Source organism: Crassostrea angulata, chromosome 4, assembly GCF_025612915.1.
Source record: "Crassostrea angulata isolate pt1a10 chromosome 4, ASM2561291v2, whole genome shotgun sequence".
In the NCBI taxonomy this organism is placed as follows: Eukaryota; Metazoa; Mollusca; class Bivalvia; order Ostreida; family Ostreidae; genus Magallana; species Magallana angulata.
In genome coordinates, this window is record NC_069114.1 from 24,569,131 (window position 1) to 24,592,425 (window position 23,295).

Genomic DNA, 23,295 nt, shown 5'->3' on the forward strand with positions numbered 1-23,295 from the left:
AAACAAAAGATAATATTTTATTTTAAAAAATTAATATGATAACCATTATCAGAAAGAAATATTTGCACCCACAGAAAAAACCATTATAGTGATATAGTTTCATGCAAAAATTTTGCAGATGTGAATGACCCTTGACCTTTACCCTTCTGTCCTACATTTTGCCATCATAGAGAGCTTTGAGTGTCATGTCAGTACATATGTACCTAACCTGTAAATGTATCGGTATATCTATTTGAGTTTACTAGATTAAATCAATGAATGCCAGAATTTTTATCACAATTAGTTTTCTGATACAATAAATGAGATCTGATTATATCAATTCATGCTCACTGAATATTAAAGTTAAACTGTTGGGTTAAAAAAAATTTTATTCTTATTATTAAACAAGGAGCTTGTATGATATAAGAATTTTAATAGAATATAATTTTTAGAAATGAAGGAAAATATTTTTTTTTTGCATGTGGTTACATGCCTTGATGTAGAAATCAACAGAACATTAAAATACAAAATTCAAGGAGTTCATACTTTCTAAAGGCATTTTTTTCTGTAAAGAAAAATAATAACTTTTAAGATAGCAGGCATTTTCTTATGCGTCTGTGATAAATTGGGATTTTGTGAGCTAATCTGGATGTTTTTTGACATCAGAGCCTACTGGACAGGGTAAGACAGTCCTGGTTGATGAGAAACCTGCAATCATTTTTCATTTAAATAGTGCTTTCTCACCAGTTGCATGCTTCAATATTTATTTATTTTTTTTTAATTTCTTTCATTTTCAAGGTAATCAACACGTTAAATGTGTAGAGAATGTTGTTTCTTAAGACAAACAGCAGCATGTGTGTATCTTTATGGGGGTTTCACAGCAAATATCTACATTTCATGACATTTACCGGTACATGTATTTATATACGTAACAATATGAACACATCTTTCTTACAGGTGCATGCATATACTAAGATTAATTTCAGAAGTAGCATTAGGAGTAAATTTTCTAAATTTCCTTTTAAAAGTTTATTCAGAACACATATCAACAAATTTAAATTGTTCATTGAGTTTGAGTTCATTTCTTAGTTTATTGTTTCCAGTCACCTAAGATTCAAAATTTATTTTAAATATTTTAGTTAACTTGATTTATGTCAACGTATAATTAACCTTCACTTTCAAAGTAATTTCTTTTAGATGTGAATTTCCACATATTATTTTTTAATTTTAATGAAAGTTGAATCTTGCTTTAATTATTTTTAGTCTTTTGTTGAATTTATGAGTTTTGAAATTTATATCTTTTCATGATATTATTTCAATGAAATATTAATAGATCATCTCCTTGTCTTATTTTTGAAAGGGTGTCAAAGACTGCATTGAGGAAATTGAAAGAAATTTTTGACCACACCAACTATTTGAAAACCTACGATTTGGTTGATGTATTGAAGGTAAGACTTGGCTACTCGGCTTAAATTAAGGAGAGATAACTCTGACATAGAGACAGTAATTAATTTCAATTAGTATGAATTTGTAAGCAAGTTCAATTGTAAGGGCTAGAAAAGTTTCTGTTTTGTTTTTATTTTTAAAAAAACATTTCATGCGAGCCAAATTTTGGCATCTGTTTTACAGGACCTGTCGTCCTACCACTACGACAACATGATCAGAATGTCGATGCATCTACTGAACCGCTATTACTCCGCCCACAATGAATTGTTCAGCAATGCAGTGCAGGCTCAGGTCTGTTGTTCATTCAGTTCATTGTGTTCTTTTCAGTTGATACTAGACTTTTACCCGTGCGTGCACGGGTTGACATTGCATATGATATCGGGCATTTACAAAATATATACATCGAAACACCGTATATTGTTGACATTTGCATAACGAAACTTCAAGCTTACAATAATGCTATTAATTTCACTACACTCTGCTGAGTTGGAATAATCTAACTGTGTCTTGGGAAATGCCTTCATCACAGTCAAAATGCCTCCATCGTGGGAACCCACGGGTTTTCTATCCGTTACACTGCAGTGTAACGGATAGAAAACCCGTGGGTTCCGACGGCGAAATGCCTCCCCTATACCCGTTATGTTGCAGAAAATTGCTGAATCGCTCCAAAGCGATTTTGGAGAAAATTAAGTTGCATTGAATATTACAGTCAAATTGTTCACAAAAACCATTTTGAAGCTGTAAATACCTCTCCTCGAAAAGTTTAAATCTATTGCTAATTGCAGAATCCAACATATTTCAACAACGTTTTTTACACATCTTGTTGACATTCAAAGCTCTCGCGATTTTTTCTAGTAAATGCACTGTCTTAGAGTTATCTCCCGTATTTTCTTTGATGAACATGAAAGAAATTCCAATAAAAATTAACACACATTTATTTTATCGTTTCCAAGTTTATCCATGCAAATATGATATTGTGGAAAACATAAAATAAAGAGCCTCAAGTGATTTAGCTTGAATGTAATGCGCATGCGCAAGATTATAAAATCCAAAAAATTCAGATGATTTCCGGAATTTTTTGAGGAATTTTCGTTGATTATTAATTAAAGAAGCCTGATTGAGAAAAAATAAAAACGAATTGGTAATCTTCAAGTACCAATGATGTTTAAAATATATAAGACAAAAGACAGTACTCTTCCGATTTATCGGTATTAAAGCTAAAAAATTCGAGTCTATTATTTTAATATAGTAGTATAGATAGTTAAATTATTAATCTTTAGTTAGTAATTACAAGACAGAAGAATTGACTTTCTTCTGGTTAGAACAACAACCGAATCAAAATAACTCTGAAATCACAATAATTTAGCAAACCTCAGTGCTGCCATATTTCATTTGAAAATAAAAACTTTTTTGGGGGGTGGATGGGGGGGGGGGGGGAGATTTTTGTGAAATTTGTGACTCTCGTTTAAACAATATGTGGGTCTGTTAATCACAGGTTCTGATCACTGACAAATCAGTGGAAGCCTTCAACAATCTAGAAAAGATTCTACCCCACCTGCGTCGCTTGGCCTCGTCCAAACTGAGCAACCAGCAAGGGGAGGAACTGGTGTCGCTGCTAGATCAGCTTATTTTGTGAGTACTAGGGAAAGACTAGACATGTTTGCACCAAATTCTGCAAGGACAGCTAGTGCATCTATATCACCAGAAAATCAGTTTTCCATACTCATCTAGCTTGACCCCCCAAATTTTTATTCCTTTTTACTTTATTCCACAAGCCAGTGATGTTGAAGTTCATGGTTTGCAATGACACTATTGCCTACTGTAAATTCCTTATATTACGCGAGTACTTAATTCCGCGATCCCGCTGGTTTGTATCAAATCGCAAGAATATGAAATCACGAACATTGAACTTTTTTCCTTATTTCTAATAGTTTCAACTCTTAGAAAATAATCGTGAGATTTTAAAATCCGCGAAGGATGCTTCTCGCGATTTTATGCGGATATTAATTCCTCGCGTTTAATTAGGAAATTACAGTAATCGAGGCTTTCTTTAATTTTTGTTAATTACAAAGCACATAAATACATAAAGTAGAATTTATTGGAAATTCCAAATGTCACAATAATTTTAACAATCGAAAAATATATAATGTTAATTAAAGTTAATAAGTTAACTGTTTGTATGGTAAATTAAGTTGTGTAATTGAGTTAATAATATAAGTTTTATAATTTTAGTAATTATTTATTTATTGGAATATATATCCATTTTTGAAGAATGTGCCATTTGGACGGAGAGCCGGAAGAGGAACATGGGATGAACCAGAGTATTCTGTATAACCACGGTAACTGTCTGATACACCACACGGAACAATTAAACAATAAAATGCTTTCTTAGGTGATTTATTCGCGACATGAAGGTAGCGACATTACAGAAAAAATTTGCAAAAATGTAAATTTTTTCTGCAATGATCGCTACCTTCATAACCCAAATGAATCATCAAAGAAAGCATTTTATTGTTTATATAAACACCTTTCTTTTAACTTATTAATAAATTGATTATGAAAAGTAAGTAAAATTCACTTAATTACTGTTAAATTACATAAGTATGTTAGCTAAAAGAAACAGCCAAATCGTCTTCTATGAGACTTTAAATCTGACATAATCATGATTATTTTGTGCCGTCTGTGATTTTCCTAAGGTGGCTGTAGGTTTCGACAAATTGATAAACGGGCATGTCAATTTCAGTCCTGTCAGTTTCAGCCGCTGTCGATAAATGGAGCATTTTAGATTTCAGTCTGGCTGTTTCTTTAGAGCTATGAATTAACTATAAGTTTCTGTAAGAAATATTGGAAATAATACGTGGTAGATGTAAATTTTATTGAATGAATGATGGGAAGGATCAAAGATAATTCCATCAAATTCAGAGATTTACATCTGGTTGTATCAATACAATTTACAGGTGTCATTGAAGACATGTTCACTATTCTACAGCAAGAGATTGATATCAAACTGCTGGTAAGTGAAGGGGAGAGAAAATTGTAGTGAAAGAAAAACTAGAAGATCTATTTTAAATGAGTTTATTTATGTTTTGTTGAGTTTTCAAGTCACATAAAAAGCAAATAAAATGTAAAGAAAGTAGCTTATCTTTGTTGGTTAGTATTTTAAATCTCAAATTCATGGACATGACTCGACATCTAATTTTTGCTTTTTAGTAAAACTCATAGTTTCAAGGATAAGGAAATTCATGGATAGATCTCATTTATCTATAAAGTACAATATATGTCATTGTCTTGGTACTTCATTAAAAATTTGATTTTGTGGATCGAACAACAAAATCCATGAAAATTGGTGTTTAACGAAGATTGATGAAACCACAGTACCCTTAAATAAAATTAACTTGATTGTTTGGTCTTTGAAATTGCAGGATCAATACACAGGGTTGAAAAAAGTGTTCCAGCGAACTTTTACCCTGCTAAAGTTGATGGCTCGGAATAACAAGTTGGTTCAAGGTCGTTTGTTTGACCGTCTTGACCTGCTGTTGTCCACAGAGGGTGCAGGGGAGGAGCTGGCTGAGTGTATTACAGAGGTAAGGGGGGGGGGGGGGGGTATGTTAAATAACAGATAAGATCATATAAGATTAAATATTGTAGACATTACTTAAAGCAAGTATAGTGTGCACACAATATAAATACTTTAAATATCTACATATTAGTAGATTTTCAAAGTTTGGGAGAAAATAATTTATATTGAACTACTGCATGGTTTCTCATTCACTTCTGTGTTTGATTTCCAGGTATTTACTGGCAATTCCAACACCTGCATGAAAATCAGTGGTAACCAAGTGCAAAGAATTATGACTCTTGTGGCTAAGAACAAAGAAAAAGTGCCCCAGTTCTTGGACTTGTTAAATGCAGTGGTCAAAGTGGAAGAGCTAGACTTGCCGTTGAAGCGGAACCAGAGCTTTGTGATGCAGTACTTCATGCAATTCCGATCGGACATTGCAAACGTGATAGACCAGGACGAGGCTGCCAGGTGAGTGCACAGGGGTCATTGAGGGTACTGGAAAGTGAGCAGCTTTAAGGTGTATTGTCTTAGTGTTGGAGTAAGGGGTGGAGGAATGAAGCCAGTTCTGCTAATTTGGATCTTTTGGTGTGGCCTGACCTCATACCTGAAAACCCAGGTTCAGTCCCAGATGCCAGCAAGCTGCTCTCCATTTCCTGTTACAGATTTCATTTAAAATATTTGCAATAAAAGTTTTTATCAAAATTTCAACCCAAATTTTTTAATGTAAGAAGCATTGTGACATGGGTATAAACACTGGTGTAAACAAATTGCATTTGATGTTTCAATTTTACGAATCACTCGATAAGATTTTATGTTTTTCCTTCCAGGGAGAAGATATTGACAGAATCGGGAAACAAACAGCTTCATTATCTGATAGGAATGGTGGACATGTTAGCTACTTGTGCAGAGGTAGGAAATCAGTAGACAGGGCTGTCAAACTCTTGATAGCTAGTACAGGGAAAAAATTAAGTTTCATACTCAATAAAATTAATACACAGTCAGTCAAATTTAGTTAAAAATTCTGTAGCTTTGAAATAATGGGATGAATGGTTGAAGAATGTAGAGCATGTTAAAATAATTGTAGTGTATATTGGCCAATTTGGCGTCTTTTAAACAATGAAATAATAAATCTTTTGCAATATACATATTGCATGAAATATAATAGCCTCAATAGATGAGAAACAAGTGATTGATAGAAAATCCTTCTGCTTTCATTTGATAATTTTAAAAGTAATTTCCAACACACTGTTGATATTACAGTAACATTCCCTTCGTTGTAGGCCACAGCAGTCATAGTATGGTTTATTAGTACACATCTGTCGGTGTTATGGACTGCCAGTTGGCCTTTAATTTGTGTCCTTCAATCCTGTAATTGCATGGTTCAAGTTGGATTTTTTTTAATTTTTTTTGTTTTAAATGGCTCCATGGTCAACAAATATAATTTTATTGAATTAATGGTTCATGAATCAATTAAGAATTTTCCCTACAAGTTATTTTGTTTTGAATTTATTGAACATTATAATCAGATTTATGAATGATGTCATATGACTATTACATGATCATGTTGTCACTTTATTTTTGACAGTGCGTAGTATTTATAAATTTTTTTTTTTAGAAGGATTGGTTTTTATTTAAAACAGCAAATTTGCTTGAGATTTGGGGTGTCTAATATTCATTCTTTATTAGATATGATATATTTTAATGTGAAGCATCTGTTGAAAATATGAAATGTTTTATTCAATAAATGTTATAGTGGTTGCATGTTAAAAGATTTATTAGGTATTATAATTATGTTCCCCTTTTGTTCAATATGTGTGAGTCAAGAAGTCTGAATTATGAAAAAAAATGGTTTGCATTGCATTCTGTCTTAATTACCTGCTAGTGTATAACAGCATCAGTTCAAATCAGCATGCATTTAAAAAAATAATATTTGCATGTGCATGGACAATAAAGACAAAAAGCCTGTTAGAATACGGGTGATTGATAGTGAATTATAATCAATTCCAATTGCCTATCCTTTAGATTTATGAACTTTGAAATAGATGTATGAAATATTTTAAAGAGATTTTGATGTTTCCAAATAAAACTGAGATTATCCAGTCACTCCTATTAAAACTGCCATTTATTTATGTATGAATCTATCCCTATACTTAATCTTTCCTCTTCTATGCTTGATACAATTAATAGCCTATTTTAAAACAGCTGGTCTTCTATGTATTTTTTGTGTTCCTTCTGCAAAGGGAGAGAACCGGCACATTGAGTCGATCTGTCAGACCATCTTCCGCATCCCGGAGCTCCTGCGTCTGCTGACCAATCCCCAAATCAGTAACAACTTCAAACAGCCAATCCTACGCTTTTTCTTGTGGGTCTACCTCAACACCGCCGGAGGGATGATAGAGAGTGGGGCAGGGGACATGCCTCATGACAAGTTAGTACATGTATCGCGACATGGTGATTACCATGTCGGAGAATATGATGAATTTCATCGAAATCATGTCACATGATGTGATAATTGGTCAAATTAATTAACATATCATATAGTAGAATCAATGGTAGATCACGTGACTTGATAGTAGTCACTGATGACATGATGGTAGGTCGCAATTAATTTTACATTCCTATTGACTTTTGACTGATCTTCACTGCAGGTCAATGTGGCAGTACCTGGCAGAGATCACAAAGACCTTGACCGAGGTCGCAGAGTACGGCCGGAGTGACCCAGTCTCTACCAAGCTCCTGCTCAAGAGACCCCCAGGCAAAAGGTATATTCACTATATTGTACTATATAGCTCATTGAGTGTGGCTATAGACTGTCCATATACAATTCTTGTAGTCTTTTTATTTGATCAAAAATAGGCAGGTTCATTTTATAGTGCTAAAGTGTTTTAGAAGGGACAAGAAGCCAAGCAAGTTTAAAATTGGCCACAGTGGGCACAGTGGAAGGTGATCATGTAGCTTGAAGGATTTACCTTGATTTTGTTGGTCTAGGAGAATTGTGTTGAATCAGGAGAAAACTTTTATAGTTGTTTATTATGTTTTCTGAAGAAAAAAAAGTATTAGATTGTCTAGAATTTTCAGGGATAATTGCATTCCCAAATAGAAAATAATTTGAAGCACATATGCCATATCTCTATGGAGTTTTTTAGAATACAAGCACACAAAAATTTTCTTGAAAGAATTTATTTTCAGCTCTAAATGCAAAGTTAACCTAGAAAGAAAGAAACTTATAAGCTAGGACATATTGGTGAAATACTCGCATGCTCAAATTTATTAATTGATTTAACAATTAAATGATGTCAACTCACTCCAATAATTTGGTTTGAAAAATAATTTTGATAGAAGGCGTTTCTATATCATCACCATCAGGTAAGACTGCAAACAAAACCTGTCAAATGTCGGCACATACAGCAAACCTTGAAAAGAATTTCTAAAAGTTTTTGCTTCAGAACATTGATTTTTTTTCTATGGTCTTTTAGCTAGGATTTATCATTACATTTCAGATCAATTATAGTTTAATTTGCATAGTTTTGCATGATCTTAAATGTCTGAAAGGAATTCATACTTTAAAAAACACATTTCAATGACAATTTCCATTTTTATTCCATCTTCCATCTTCATGGGTTTTTTTTTTAATTGTTCCTTAAATGTTTTCATTTTTACAAGAGAAGTATGCAAATTGTTCATTTTGTACAATATTTTGTTGTGAGATATGTGATTGTAGTTTTGATGTCTTTGTTGTAATTATTTTGCTGAAATGTTTGTATGTGTTTGAATAATTGTTGTCTTGTATGTGCAGATAGCAATCCTAGTTGAGTTCTCAAATTATTTTTTGATTTTCTTTCAGTACATCGAGGTTTGTTAAAAATTTTCATTAATTATATCGTTCATGTATTATTTTCCAACTATAAAAATCACAGCATTTTTTTGGTTATTTTTAAATTCTGTGTTTAGGAAAATCAGTTAAGCGATAAATGCATGGTTTCTTTGAGTTTAATATGTGTTCAATATGACATATTTCTTTTAAATTGATTTGGCATTAATGAACAAGGACTGCTTCTTTATCCTTAGAATGTTTCCTTAGACTGCTTGATTTTGTGAAATAATTAATTAAAAAAATCAGGTTTTGTGTTTGACAAGTCAAGCAGGAATTGGATATTCTCTATAACATCAAGTCTTGTGTATGGTAAACACTTTTTGAAAACCAAAATTTTTTCATAAGTTGGTTTGCAAAGTTTAAGAGTAAATTTTACCCATTTTCACCGAAAATGTAATTTTTCAAGTATCCTGTCTCGTGAGAGTGTTTGAGGCTTACACCTTTGTGAATTTGTCCCATTTGATATCTGACCAACACTTGTTTATGGTGAATGTTAGTCAAATATGTAGATGTGGATTTGTACAATGTCTACTGATGTTATTCCAAATAAGTGCTTGCAATACATAATCAACATAGTGCACATCTGTTACTTTAACATAAAAATTATCTTTTTTTGTCCTTTTTTAAATGCATATTATTCATACAAGATTAAAAGAATTTTTCAACCAACTTACGGGGATGCATATTATACACAAGGGCTTACTCTACACGAGACTTCATGGTATATTTTTATCCTATTGGTTTGAAAAAAAAAACATTGCTACACAAAAGTATTGAGCATGCACTTTATTGAAGAATTCATGAATCACTTGGACTCGACTCCTTTTTCTATTAGAACTAAGCAAGAAAATCCTATTATTTTAACTCTGAACTTTAGTGAACAATTTGAATTGTATCAATGACAATTACAGTGATTACATGTAAAGTCAGGTCCAACTGTAGGATAAATTGTTGTGCTGCATTTCTCTTCAATGATTTTGCAATTTAAATCTGTTTCATCCAACGGCCCAGTGGGAGGGATGGGAAAATGGCTGGGGGTGTCAGATTAAAAGGGTGATGGATGAGACAGGTTTGATGTATGTATAGGGATATTATATAGCAAAGCAAAAGTCACCAGGGTTATTTTATTACTGTTTCTAACATATTTGTCACCAGTTATCACTTCAAATTAACAAAGCAAATTCAGCACACTTGTACTTTAAACATTAAAACTGAAATTGAAATTTTTATTTAAAAAAATTGAAAAATTTTCATATCATAAGAAATTCCATTTTTAAGAATGGAAGAGTAACCGCTTGGAATAAACATTTTGTCAAATGGATCCAGTTGAAACCTGTATTTAGCTGTGAATGTTCTCTTTTTTGCTGAATTAATCCACTGTAATTGTAGTTTAACCATTACCTATAAAGCCTTGTGCTGTACTGTTGATAAAACTGGTTCTTGTGTGAAGGAACCATGTAGGTACTGAAGTTTCAAGATCTTGATCAAAGCCTGTTGAAAATAATGGACCCAAATGATGTAAAGTAACCGTTGTACACGTTTAATGCCTAGGGAATCAATAATTGTTGTAAGATCTAGTTAATTGCACATTGCATAAAACTTGTAGCAGTATACAATATTTTGCTTCAATGGTATCTTCATTAATCAGATTAACATATTTAAAAGAAATAAGTATTTTTTGTGTTTATATACAATTAAGTCACACCGGGAGATCTTAAACTTTTCTTCCAATTAGAAACTTAACCATCTATATAGGCATTATAGAATTCTTGATAACCCCATATTTTTCATCTTAAAAGAGTTGAAACTACAGTATTCTTTAGATGTGTTGTTGCTTTGCAATGGTGAATGCCTAATGAAAAGCATCGTCTGCAGTCAAAATGAAATGGAGAATTTATTTGTGTCATTTATGCATGTTATCAATTTTAATACTTTGCATTTTGCAGTTTAAAACAAACAAAAAAAACGTGAATAAAAAAACGTGAATGACACAAGATTACCTCGCTGCTTTTCATGCTTGTTGGTTGCAGTATCACACTCGTCTTTGATATATATATATATATATCAGCAATCTTGACATTTGGTGTCTGATTGATGTTTTTGCTTTTCTTCAGTGACCGCGGTGAGAGCAAGCAGGAGTCCATCAGAGGCACCCTGCATTACCTGTTTGAGGGGGTCATGCCTTTTCTCCAGGTAAACATTCACTGGGACCTTCCAGATCTCTGTCAGAAGAATTACACATGTTTTCCCAGAGCAGTGATTTTGATTTATAGATTGAAATTGTAAATTCATCTGCAAATAATTTAGAATTATGATTAAAGAAATGAGCTAGAAATATATTCTCTTTGTAATGTAATATCATGTGATTACACATGTTTAGAAGTTTTGCCATTGGATAACACTGCTGATATTAAGTTGGTTGATAAAAGCCAATACATTAAGATTTTTCAAACAAAGGGAAATAAATATTCAGAAGATGACTGCTGGAATTATGTAGAATGTGACTTGGAGAAAACTGATGAACCTTTGGGTTTTTTTTCCAGATTTTTTGCCGATCTTTCTACCAGCCTGACTCTTCAATGTTCCCTGAAGAGCCGGAGCAAATGGACAAACTTGCCACATCCTTCAAAGTAAGTTGACCCTGGTCCTGGCCAGTATTTTCAATAAACACCTAATGGGACTACTATGGATGATTCTTCTGTACCAGTATATGTTTTTTTTTAAAATCAAAATTGAAGAATAAACGTTGGAAGGGGATCTATTATATTGCATGGTTTATTCAATTTTGGTTATCTGCAATGTTTGTCTTCAGGATTTCATGGAGGTGATTGCACCACTGATCAGTATAGAGCGACAGATGAAGAACTTAGTCTCATGTATGACATCACTGCTGTCTGCCTCCACACTTCCTGTTCGGGTATGTAAACGGGGATGGGGTGGCCATCTTTATATTTTAGACATGTACAAACATGTATATAATATTTATAACTATATGATATATACAATATATTCTCTTTATTTTTTTGTCAGGGCAGTGACTCAGGCTAATAAAAAAAAAAAAAAATTCATGCATTTAATATTATACTTTGCTAAGCTGACTAAATGTGCGTATAGGAGGTGCCTAAATAGACTTGTAGCCTTGACTTTAAAAGTCAGATTGACAAATGATTGGTGGGGCAAATTTTTGTCCGATTTTTATGCATATTATATAAACAGGTTGTAATATTTTCTTGAGGACATTAATTTGTGGGCAAGGGATGTTGTGTTTCCTAAATATTTGGCCTTATATTATAAAAGCTGAAGAATCTTCAGTACCTGTATATTGATAATTATTACGAAGACAGAATTTTGGATCGAGGGGATCCCCCTGTTTTGGGACAGATTGTAAAACTGTATTTCTTGAGTTGACTTTGTACGGTTCCATCATTCCAGCTTAAGATCCTAAAGGTATCAATTACTGTTCTATGTGTCCAGTTCTCTGTCCTGTTTTTGATGCTCTCAAATTGAGACGGTGTTCAATGAATGTTGATCTTCATGTCATGCTGTAATTGAAATATTGACCAGTCGTTTTATCTTTTAAAGAGTGTTAAAGTGTTTTTTAAGCTATCATTGTTTTAATTTCTTTCGCATTGATTGTTTAATTACTTATACAGGTTATATGCTATTTGACACATTAACCCATATGATTGCCTAATCAAAATTTGCAGTACATTAATGATCTGTTTTAATCAAGACTGCATGCAGTTGGGTTTTTTTTCTTTGTATTAATTGCTAATAAAGTTCAGAATCAAGAAGAATAGATTGATTTTATTTCAGTAATAACAACACCACACATTTAGCTCATAATGTATTTAGTAACAATGAAGTTTGATTGGATCTTTATATCACATGCAATATTTTTTTACCTGTATTATTGGTTTAATACAGCACCATTATTTTGCAAGTATTAATATGTGAATAAAGCACTTTTTAATTGATCATGAGAGGTTATAATCTCCTTACACATGGTGGGTAATCATTCTTTGAATACTTTTACAGTATATGGAAGAATTCCAAGAAAAATATGGAGGAGGTTTAGCTTCTCAAGATGTCCGCAGCGATGCCAGAAAGGTAGAAAACTAAAACTAAACTAGCTATGTCATTCTGCTCTTTGTGCATTATACAGTAAAACTCGTTTAGTACGAACACGGATATTGCGAATTTACGGATATAGCGAAGTCATCTTGGATCCCCAGCTATGTAAATTTAATGAATTTCTTATACGGTTATAACGAATTACGAATATAGCGAAGTAATTTCTTAGGTCCCAGTGACTTCGTTATAACCGAGTTTTGCTGTATTACACGGAATATAATTTCATGCTGAGTACTTCTTGGTATAAACTGAATTTATATGTTACATTTTAAGACCTATGAAGATTATTACGAAATGGAGGTGGAAATTAACAAGCAGCTGAATGTATTTGCGGGCAATATGAAGGTGGCTTATGGTGGCCCCAACACTGTACAAGCTCAGATTGGCTTCCCATCCAATTTAGGTCAGTATATAAGCATATAGTAGTATATTAACTACTAGACCACTGATATTAAATGTTGAGTAGACTGCAGGATTAACTTGTGTATAACTTGTCTTTAATATTTAACTTCTAGACTAATGCTGGGGTCAACTTGTGTATAACTTGTCTATATTTGACTATTAGACTAGTGCTAGGGTTAACTTGTGTATAACTTGTCTATATTTGACTTTTAGACTACTCAGAGCTGGGAGGGGATGAGGAGCTCCCCCTGGGGATGGAGTTTCAGGAACACCTGCGATGTTTTATCGACAGCAGTAAGAAAGACCCCGTTCAAAAGTTCAAGCTGAGCGAGAAACTCATCAAGCAACTCTCGTAAGTGCCTTGTTTTATGAGGTCACACAAATACTGGTACATTCAGTAGAACTTTGGCTACCATGGGTTTTTGAAACATATTGAATTATAGGTGATTTCTTATGAAGGTTTTGATATATTTAAAAAAATCTACATTTTTTTTCATAATCATTTACAGTTTGATTTAGGCTTATTATATTTTCCAAACAAAATTTCTTTCTTCTTTGTAAATGGAGTATCTTTAAATGCCTGATTGCTTTTTTATTGCAGAATTTCTTCGCAACTTTCACGGTCACACTTGACTGAAAAGGAGAAATTGGAGCAGGTTGACCTAGATGTGAAATGTCTTCAGCTTCTTCGCGGTCTGATTCACAATGAGATAGTAAAGCTTCCAAACGAGTGGGAGACAGAATCGTCTTCGCATCGCAGGTAAGGAATTTTAGGATATTTCTTGAAATGTCAAACTAAATAATAGCATATATTCTGAGTTTATATCTAAATCCTTTTTGCTATTAGTGCAATGAATTACGTATTTTGACAAAGTTAAATATTTGACTTCTGATGTTTTTTCAAAAAAAGCCGGATATTAAATTCTGCAACCAGCTTGACATTCAAAATATGTTAGATTATTCATGTACATATATTTGAAATGATTTGAATATTATCAACTTTCTTTTATAACAAGGCAAATAAAAAGAGAAGTCCTGAGCTAATAAGGCCCTCTGTTGCCGGATAATATTATTGTGCATTTTTATTGAGGATCCTAAAGATCTAATTCATGAATGATTAATGAATAAATTGTATTAGTTGCTGGAGACAAATGTTTCATTTAGTAATACATGATAGTGAACTTTCAAGTAATATTAATTTTTTTTATTTTCTTAATAACTTGAATGTACATGTATGTATTTACAAAGGAAATTGGTGAAATAAATCTGTTTTTGCTTCTCAGTGAAAAACTGATCATACGGTAGTGTACACAGTGGTATCAATGTTGTCTGGAACTTTTGTTAGGAACTATAAAATATTTACAAATCATTGCAAATTTGGGAATTACATGTAATTGTTTTTAATGCAAACAAGACACAATTCCTATAGAGTTAATGTTTCTTCTAGCATGTTTTCATTCCTGTTATGAATGGTCAACATTGTGACTTATTTTCTTCGTAATGTAAAATTGCAAATTAAATTTTGAAACAAATCTAGTGAAAAAGTTTAATTTCATTCTCGATATTGTAAAAAAAAAAATTGCATGTTAATTGTTTAAACTTTTAGTAAAGGAATGTTTGTGGCACAGAAAAATTATTTTCTTTTTCATTTTATATATGAAATGTTTAACTTTCAAACAAATGAATCCTTTTCATTGGTTTAATTGGTAGTCTTTCCTCTGAAAACCAAAGATTTGACAATGAATGTATTAGAGATACTGTAGAAGCCCATATTTTTGTTGGGTTAAAATTTCATTGTTTTTAAACAAAATAAAATTTTGTTGGCATTTAATTTCGTCCTATCGTAATTTTTTGGTAATCATTAATACTTGGGTTAAAAATTCGACATGGATTTAATTTGCTTGAATAATACTGACAACGAAATTAAATCCTCAACGAATATTTCTGCTTCTACATTATTCTCTCTCTCTCTCTCTGTCTCTCTGTCTCTCTCTCAGTATTGTAGTTTATGTGTAATTGATGATATAGCTCTGATCTAGTAAAAAAAAACTTGTATATGAAAACTAAAAGCTGTATGTAATCATTTAGCATGTAATTAAAGAATTTATCATTTTTTCTGTGTTTGATATTGTAGGCAGCTGAAGGCTATAGAGGATGTACAGAATGCACTGAACCATTACAACGTGGTCACCAGTACCCTGGACCATCTCAACAGCACGCAGGACAGCGTGGTGCGGGAGACTCTCGGCTTCCTTGCCAGCCTGTTATTTAATGGCAACGAAGATGTGCAGGTTAGTAAAACATTACCAACTTTTTTCTCCAATTAACTCTTGTAAATTTAAAAAGGATACTTTCACAGTTTATTGTTTATTTTGAAAATATATGTATTTTGTGCATCTTTTTCACAGAGAAAAGAGGGGAATTAAAAAAAAAAAATATCCATATGGCATAGGCAAGCTCAGTGGTTTAATTTCATTGAAGAAACTTTTTTTTTCATAATACCAAAAGAAAACAAGAAAAAAGTGATAGAAGCAATTTGATCTGTATTTCATGAAACCATGGCTGATTTCTTTTACAGAACAGTCTCATAGCCTACTTCACAGGTACGAGAGAAGAGACGTTCTTCTTTGCCATAAAGAGCCGTATACACATGTCTGCCTTGGCAACCAGAGAAAAGTAAGTGTGTTATATCGGGGAAAAATATCAGTTGTGAAGAAATTAATTCGCATTCTTAGTGGAAAACCTTGTCTCATTTGTGTTATATGCAGGTAGGAATCACATGAAATTTATTAGGGTTTTTCTTTAGATATGTAACCATTATAGGGAGGGAAATTGATGCAATGTTGCATCATGGTACATGTATTAACATTGATGATCTATGGATCAATGTGCTTACATATCGGCTATTTATAGTTTATGCACCTGATATGAAAGTACATTGCGGAAGACTGCAAAAAGTTGTCGAAACTGTTATGAAGCTAATCTTGAGTTTGGAATACTTTTGACTTTTCTGTCAAACCATTATTTACAAACAGGAATTGCATATTCAACAAGATATAAATGCCTAAAATCTAAGACAGTGAAAGGAAAACTATACATCAGCCACAGGTTTGGGATGTGCTTTAGGGTGTAGTGTGCCTATTTATGAGCTTTGATCAGCTTTAAAAGGCACCTGCAATGCCAATCAATTTTTGATATTTTGGAAATCTAAAAAAAAAAGGCATCATCCTTGAAATTTCACTGTTTTAAAACTGAAGTCGGATTTAGCAGTGTTAAAAGAGGTAAAGCTGTTCGGAGTTGAAAATTCAATCTGTATTAACATACATGTATATGGATCAGTTAGTTAATGTCGCTGTCAGAGTCTTGATTTCATGTTTTGTAGATTACGTCTTGTGTTATTTGTTTCATTGACTAAGTTCTGTGTTTGTAGGCGACTTCTCCATGCCATGCATCAAGCCAAGGTAGAGGAAGCAGTACAGCAGGCCAAAGCTCTCAGGAAAGCCATGGAAACCGGCAAACTGGCTCAGACGGTCAGTGCCAGCTCATATATAACATTAAATCAGTTTAGAGTATCTGCTTTGTCTAGCCTTAAGAGTTGAATCATTTCCTCGTATGAAAAAGAAGTACGAGAATCATTGTCATAAAAAATAATTCAATTCCATCAACTGCATGCATTTGGTTTAAACCTATAAAGTGATTTTGATTTTTCAAACTTTTCGAAGCAAAAACTACCTGCCAAAATATAAAGAACCACTTTTCAAAGCTTATTTACTAGTGATGTTCCAATCATCGATTATAATCGAAAATCGATCGATTGTTGTCGCATTCTAAGAGCTCAATCATAAAAGGTTTCATTACAATTAATCGGTTGAGGTTTTTTTCTCTTTCAACGAGCGCATATCATGAACAGAATATTCTGGACGCGCCCTATTTAAATCCTAAAAAGGCACGCGGTCTGAGAATGGCTGACATGTCAGACGAGCTCCATATTCTTACTAGGGGAAATAGAGCACATTCTCGAATTTGGAAGCATTTTGATTTCAAGAAAATTAATGTTGGACTGCCTACTAAAGAAAATCTTTTAAAAATAATTTTTTTATAGCTAGAAATACTAAGTAAATCAAATTACGAAAGCCTAGTAATGAGTCTGTTCATTGTAACTTGTTTATTTACATTTATTTAGCACTACACTAAAAAATGTAAAAATGTCCGATTATAATCGATAATAAGTTAGTTGCGGGAAACCGATTATAGATTATGAAAATCTCACCGATTCCCATCACTATTATTTACTAATTTTCTGTGTCTCTGTATATATTATTGTAAACGTCTGTCTCTTTATTGAAGAAATTAAAGGTGTTTAATTTGACTTGTGGCTCTCTATTACAGGAGATAATGAAAGCCAACCAGCTAGGATCCATGTTATCGATGGCCAAGAAGAGGTCCATGGCCAACCTCAAGGTGAACTTTGCCAGCTCATTTCTGGGTTAATGGAAGGCATTGGATATTGTTTTATCAACTTTGAATGCATTATATCATTGGGTATATGGGAGGTTCTCCAAAAAAAGTCATTATATGACAAGATTTTTAAGACACATTAATGAATGAAAGGTTTAAACTGTATTTTACATGATTAATATATATATTCAATATATTCAATATTTTCCATATGTGAAGTTATTTTGCAGAAGATTTATATGAATCTCTCTCTCATGACAAGCTTTTCTCTTTTAGGTGGGATCGAATGCTGGATCCCGAATGGGATCTCGTTCCCGACTCGGCTCTCAGCTAGGATCACAATCCAAACTGAGCCAGGGTAAATCTAACCTGGGTAGTAATATGTTGTTGCCGGGGGTAATGATGAACGGGGGCAACAAATCTAGTCTACAACTGAATGGCCTGGCCGGACCCAAGTCAAAGGTTGCACCCATGGAAAACCCTGAGGTCATCATAGGGGTGAGTTCAGCCATTGGATTCCAGATATTAAAATTCTGATTCTGAATAAACAGTTCGGTCATGAACCTGTTACCATTTGAATACCAGTAATGAATAACAGTTGGTGTTGTGCTGTAATGATAGCAGAGATTTGCCTGATTTGGTTCAGTTGTTTTATCATTAAAAAAATTCTTGTGGGTTTGATAAAAAGATTTTGTTATGGAGTTTTAGCAAGTAGAACAAGTAGTTGTGCTGACTTCTCTGATAGGGTGTGTTATTGTTTATAACAAAAAGATTCCTGATATCACAAGGTTTATTTTTTTCTCTCACAGAACGTGGAGGAGGAGGAGTTACAGGAGCTGATGGAAGCAGCAATGAGCATGTCTGGGGATCTGGAGTTTAGGGACGATGGCTACATCGAATTGGTGCTAAGAATTCTGGGATTGATGTGCGACAACCAGCATCATGATATTCAAGTACAATAGTTTTTGCTTTTCCTAAACCATGTTACTTACTTTCACAAACAAACTCCCAGATGACAAATAAATTTAATCATGCGTTGACGAATTTATGGTCAGCAACTTTCTCATATGGTGTCATTTTGTTGTAGAACTATTTACGAGAGCAACCAGACAACATTAAATCTGTGAACTTGGTTGGAGAAACTACCAAATTCCTGAACATTTTATACTCCAATATCAGTGACAAGTCAATGCCGCTAGTGGTACAGCTGTTTGACACACTGGTAGAGTTCACTTCGGTGAGTACTTGTATCAAGACATGGAGGTGCTGTGGGGGTGGGGGACACAACTGCTTGGTCATATGTTTACGACCTTCTTTCTAATGGAATATTGATCATTTATATGAAAAATAAAAAATCACTATATACAGAGGGTTTTTTTGTCCTGTGTAATTTTCGCCCTTCTACACTTGCAAACGGTTTTGCCCCTTCTTGATTTTGCCCATATACAGATTTGTTTGAAGAGTGATAATTTGAGACATTGGAATTTGTCCAGTATTAAATTCGCCCGCTGACAATTAGCGGGGAAACGAAACGGTGGCAAAAACCTCCCTGTATACAATATTCTGAGTTATATATACGTGTATTGGGGTATTTCTAAAATAACATCATTTCTTTGAATAAAAATAAGGTACAATGTTCATTTAGAAAATGTTTCATTTAATGATATTGACAACATGTATGATGTTCAAGTACTGCTTTTAATGCCACTTAGTAGTCTTTTGCTGTATGTTGATTCCAGGGAAACCAGAAAAACCAGGCCATGGTATTTGACAACAAAGTCTGTGATTACATCAACCACATTCTGAGGGTCGGTCACTTCCACAACTGTGGGATCAAAGAGGTCTGTAAGACTCCGTTAACAAAATATCCCCATGCACCCCAACCTTTTATTTCATCTCATCAAAAAAGGTTTCTTATCTTCTTTCTATGGTGGAAATACCTTAGGTCCGTTTATCTTTATTTCTGGTCTCGATTGAAGAGCAGTGAAAAACAAATTTTTATAAAGTTTTTCTCTACATTTTCTATCATCTTTTCAGATATTAGTGATATAAATAGCATTAGATTGATCGTTATGCGAGTAAACAGGACATTATGTTGCATCATTAATACATGTAATCTACTGTGGAAGCAGAATTATTTGTTGGGGATTTAATTCCGTTGGTAGTATAAATCAACCTTTAACTTGTGACGAAATTTTAACCTAAGTATTCATATAAATACAGAGTTTCTGACTTGACTTTTCTTAAAACCACAAAAAGCAATCAAGTGTCAACTGCACAAATTTTGCTCTGAGTTACATGTAGGATTTTGCACAATCATGTATAAAGAAGAAAAAATAACATTGAATAAGTACATTTATTTCTAAAGTGGTATTATATGGTTGAACAATCCATTGGGTTATCATATATGCAGATGTGAAAATTTTTTTTCTTTGAAGAGATTTCATGTAGGAGCTATAGTACTCTTGATAAATGCATTAGATCAAAAGACATATTAATAATGGATTGATGAAAAGGGGGACCCAACTAAAGCTTTGGATTTAAGTTGATTGTTATCTTCTTGAATTTTTTTTTCTCAGGAGTATGTGCTGAAGAAGTCAATAGCCACTCTGATCCGGTCGCTGACCGAGGAAAACCCTCCCGTAGAGGATGAGGATACCCTTTTAGCCAAGGTACATAACTCTCCTCTCTAATGTGGAAACATTCTATGAAACCTAAAATCATGAAAATTCATTCTTCTACCTACCCCAACATAATTCTAAAGATAACGTACAACACGATGATTTAATCAGAATTGATTTATTGATGCATGCCTGAAAATCCTAACTGTGTATATGTATCTTCATAAGTCACTATATTAAATAGAAAATACAATTGAAATACATTTTTTACACAGCAATAACAAATATATTTCAGTTTATCAGATAATTCTAAAAATTTTCAAATATATTATAAAGATTGTAAAAAATATAGTTTGTTGTAGCATTTCAGTTTTTATACATACTTATACTCACACAAAACAACATTTTATGCATGTATTTTTATATTTTTGGAAAAATTAAATTAAACCTAATGCACAGAGACTTTTATTAGATCATTTAATTTTTTTATGCCTTTGAAATTTAACATTTGATTTTTTAAATGTGAAGCCAGAGAAAAAGGAGGATCGCACTGTAACTGTGGTAATTAACGAACAAAGTCGTTAGGACCGTGTCCTTTCATTATCTCTTTATATTTATTTGCTTGTGTTGATTTCTTTCTTGGATGGTCAAATATTCGATATAAGATATGGTTATGGAATTGATCAGCACATTGCACCTATAGATATTAAATAAAACTCTTTAAGAAATTAATTTCCAAAACAGTTTTTTAAAAAATCGAGTATTTAATTTAATTTAATTGCAGTAATATGAATTAAAGGTTCATTTCCTAAAAACTCAATTGTTAAAATTTAAATTAAGATTAGGTGAAAATGATTTTGGAAAATGATTGAAATTCATTAACTAACTTCCAATTGCTTTGAAGCATGTAAGAGTTAAGTATTGTAAAATAGTTTTCTTTTTTTTTTTGTAATCTGAAATTATGTAAACAATAAACAAGTCTATTATTGCTGACTTCCAAAATAATTTTGATTTTTAATTTTTCATTTTAAAGTAAACTTTCCCAAACTTTTGGTGTTGTACCAAGTGACTGTTAGCTGTGAACTTCTATTCTTATTGTTTATTTATATCTGTTTTGAGTCACTCTGTTATTTACATTGAAATTATTTGTCAAAGAAACACGAGGTTCGATACACGAAAGAAAATCTGATCTCTTTTTAAAAACATCACCATCTTAGACTGATTACAATAAACATTTCTTTAGATTCTGTGAGTTTTTCATGAAAATGATTTTTCAAGAGATGTTAAGTCGCCGATATATAATTGACACCCTTTTGTACTTGTTAAGGATGAAACAATGAAAGGACCTGCAAGTGTGGTAAGGGAGAGAACCCTGTTGTATTTTTTCTCAGACATTGTTTGTTTGTTGTTGTTGTTGTTTTTTTTTTTTAAAAATTAATATTAAATGGGGCATGGTTGTTGTGGATTTTTTTTTGTCTGCAGGTGAAATGACATCCTCCCTTTCAACCATGAAAGCATTGAAAGAAAAAAAATAATGCCTGGCTGCCTAACACGCAAACACACAAAATAAATTGTCTCCCTTCTTCATTGTTATCTTAAAAAGCAAGTCAAAAATTAACCCCAACCCCCACCCCCACCCCCAAAGTTTCCAACCTCCTACAAATACAACAAGATAAAATAAGATAGCTTTTTTTCTTGATTTCGATGTTGTCAATGTATGAAGCATGCTTGTTTTCAATTCTGTGTGTATACTGCATTAGACATCCACACATCGAGACTCCATAGTCCTGGTTCGCTCCAAGAGGGTAAGATGATCACTCCTTAATTAGTCTCTACCTTCTATTATCTCTCTCCTTCTCTCCACACCTTTCTCTCTCTCTCTCTCTCTCTCTCTCATCTTTTGTACTCTATAGATTTTGTAGCATCGTCTAGATGCATAGCCACCCTGTTTGCACACTCCAATTTAACTTGTGATTCTCTCTGATGTTAGTCTCTGTAACAATTATCAATCCTCCCCTTCATCTTCCAGTTGCACATCTTTTTTCCCTGCACATCCTTTATTCTCCAGTGCTTATCTTCTTTTCAGTAGTCATTTAATTTACTCCTGTTCTTTTTTCTAGACGACTTCTCTATACTTGTGGTTTGCCTTTATTTTTTAATTATTAATTTTTGCACTAAAATGCTATAATTGTAGTGTAAATATGGATATAGTTTATTTGCTGATTATCACATATTTATAAATGCTTTTTCTTTCAATGTAGCTAAGAAATGACAGCTTTTGGGCAATGTGACTTATTGCTTGTTTCAGTATTGAGTGTTAAATATTATTAAATATTATTTTAAACCCAAACGCAAGTAAGTTGTGTTTGAAACAAATTGAAAATGGAAGGGTTAGACTTATCCAAAATCTTGACAAACAAAAATCATTTTTAAAGAATGATAGAGTATATCTTAAGATTAAAAATAAAAGGGGGGGGGGGTAAGATCCCCACCCAATCCCTGGTTTTTACGCATATGCAAGTACATGTTGAATCTGTACATGAATCTGCACCTTCATTTTCTCCCCAAACAAGACTGTACTACAGCTTAAATGCTATAATGGTAGAAATGTTTTTCAATTATTTTGGATGATTTATAATGATGTAAAATATAAATAATGCAGAAATGATATTGTTTTCAAACAAGAATTATTGATTTCTCAATAATTTGCATATAAATCTAGGAGCTGTATGGTATGCTGTGGCTTAAAACATTGCAAAGCAAGATTGAAAACTAATTTATGGCTGTTTTCTATGTAATTAACTTAAAATTCAATAAAC

At 32.8% G+C, this 23,295-nt stretch overlaps 1 protein-coding gene across 21 annotated transcripts in view; it reads left to right on the top strand.

Annotated features, from left to right (window-relative positions):
• The window catches only part of LOC128180251 (inositol 1,4,5-trisphosphate receptor type 3-like), a 99,972-nt gene that overhangs the window by 56,219 nt on the left and 20,458 nt on the right, over nucleotides 1–23,295 (top strand). For 8 of the 21 annotated variants that reach the window (XM_052848213.1, XM_052848198.1, XM_052848203.1 and 5 more), the window contains 31 exons: nucleotides 646–660; nucleotides 1,340–1,427; nucleotides 1,609–1,716; nucleotides 2,921–3,057; nucleotides 3,697–3,764; nucleotides 4,383–4,438; nucleotides 4,848–5,009; nucleotides 5,217–5,455; nucleotides 5,815–5,896; nucleotides 7,228–7,415; nucleotides 7,636–7,749; nucleotides 8,327–8,353; nucleotides 10,976–11,054; nucleotides 11,405–11,491; nucleotides 11,674–11,778; nucleotides 12,294–12,308; nucleotides 12,900–12,971; nucleotides 13,269–13,398; nucleotides 13,611–13,749; nucleotides 13,999–14,157; nucleotides 15,532–15,688; nucleotides 15,976–16,073; nucleotides 16,828–16,927; nucleotides 17,787–17,858; nucleotides 18,132–18,353; nucleotides 18,665–18,808; nucleotides 18,943–19,092; nucleotides 19,595–19,696; nucleotides 20,435–20,527; nucleotides 21,005–21,037; nucleotides 21,804–21,833. In XM_052848213.1, the coding sequence (XP_052704173.1) occupies nucleotides 646–660; nucleotides 1,340–1,427; nucleotides 1,609–1,716; nucleotides 2,921–3,057; nucleotides 3,697–3,764; nucleotides 4,383–4,438; nucleotides 4,848–5,009; nucleotides 5,217–5,455; nucleotides 5,815–5,896; nucleotides 7,228–7,415; nucleotides 7,636–7,749; nucleotides 8,327–8,353; nucleotides 10,976–11,054; nucleotides 11,405–11,491; nucleotides 11,674–11,778; nucleotides 12,294–12,308; nucleotides 12,900–12,971; nucleotides 13,269–13,398; nucleotides 13,611–13,749; nucleotides 13,999–14,157; nucleotides 15,532–15,688; nucleotides 15,976–16,073; nucleotides 16,828–16,927; nucleotides 17,787–17,858; nucleotides 18,132–18,353; nucleotides 18,665–18,808; nucleotides 18,943–19,092; nucleotides 19,595–19,696; nucleotides 20,435–20,527; nucleotides 21,005–21,037; nucleotides 21,804–21,833 (3,271 nt within the window). Of the gene's footprint in view, nucleotides 1–645; nucleotides 661–1,339; nucleotides 1,428–1,608; nucleotides 1,717–2,920; nucleotides 3,058–3,696; nucleotides 3,765–4,382; nucleotides 4,439–4,847; nucleotides 5,010–5,216; nucleotides 5,456–5,814; nucleotides 5,897–7,227; nucleotides 7,416–7,635; nucleotides 7,750–8,326; nucleotides 8,354–10,975; nucleotides 11,055–11,404; nucleotides 11,492–11,673; nucleotides 11,779–12,293; nucleotides 12,309–12,899; nucleotides 12,972–13,268; nucleotides 13,399–13,610; nucleotides 13,750–13,998; nucleotides 14,158–15,531; nucleotides 15,689–15,975; nucleotides 16,074–16,827; nucleotides 16,928–17,786; nucleotides 17,859–18,131; nucleotides 18,354–18,664; nucleotides 18,809–18,942; nucleotides 19,093–19,594; nucleotides 19,697–20,434; nucleotides 20,528–21,004; nucleotides 21,038–21,803; nucleotides 21,834–22,236; nucleotides 22,282–23,295 lie in introns of all 21 variants that reach the window. The other 13 variants (XM_052848192.1, XM_052848196.1, XM_052848201.1 and 10 more) reach the window with 8 other exon arrangements.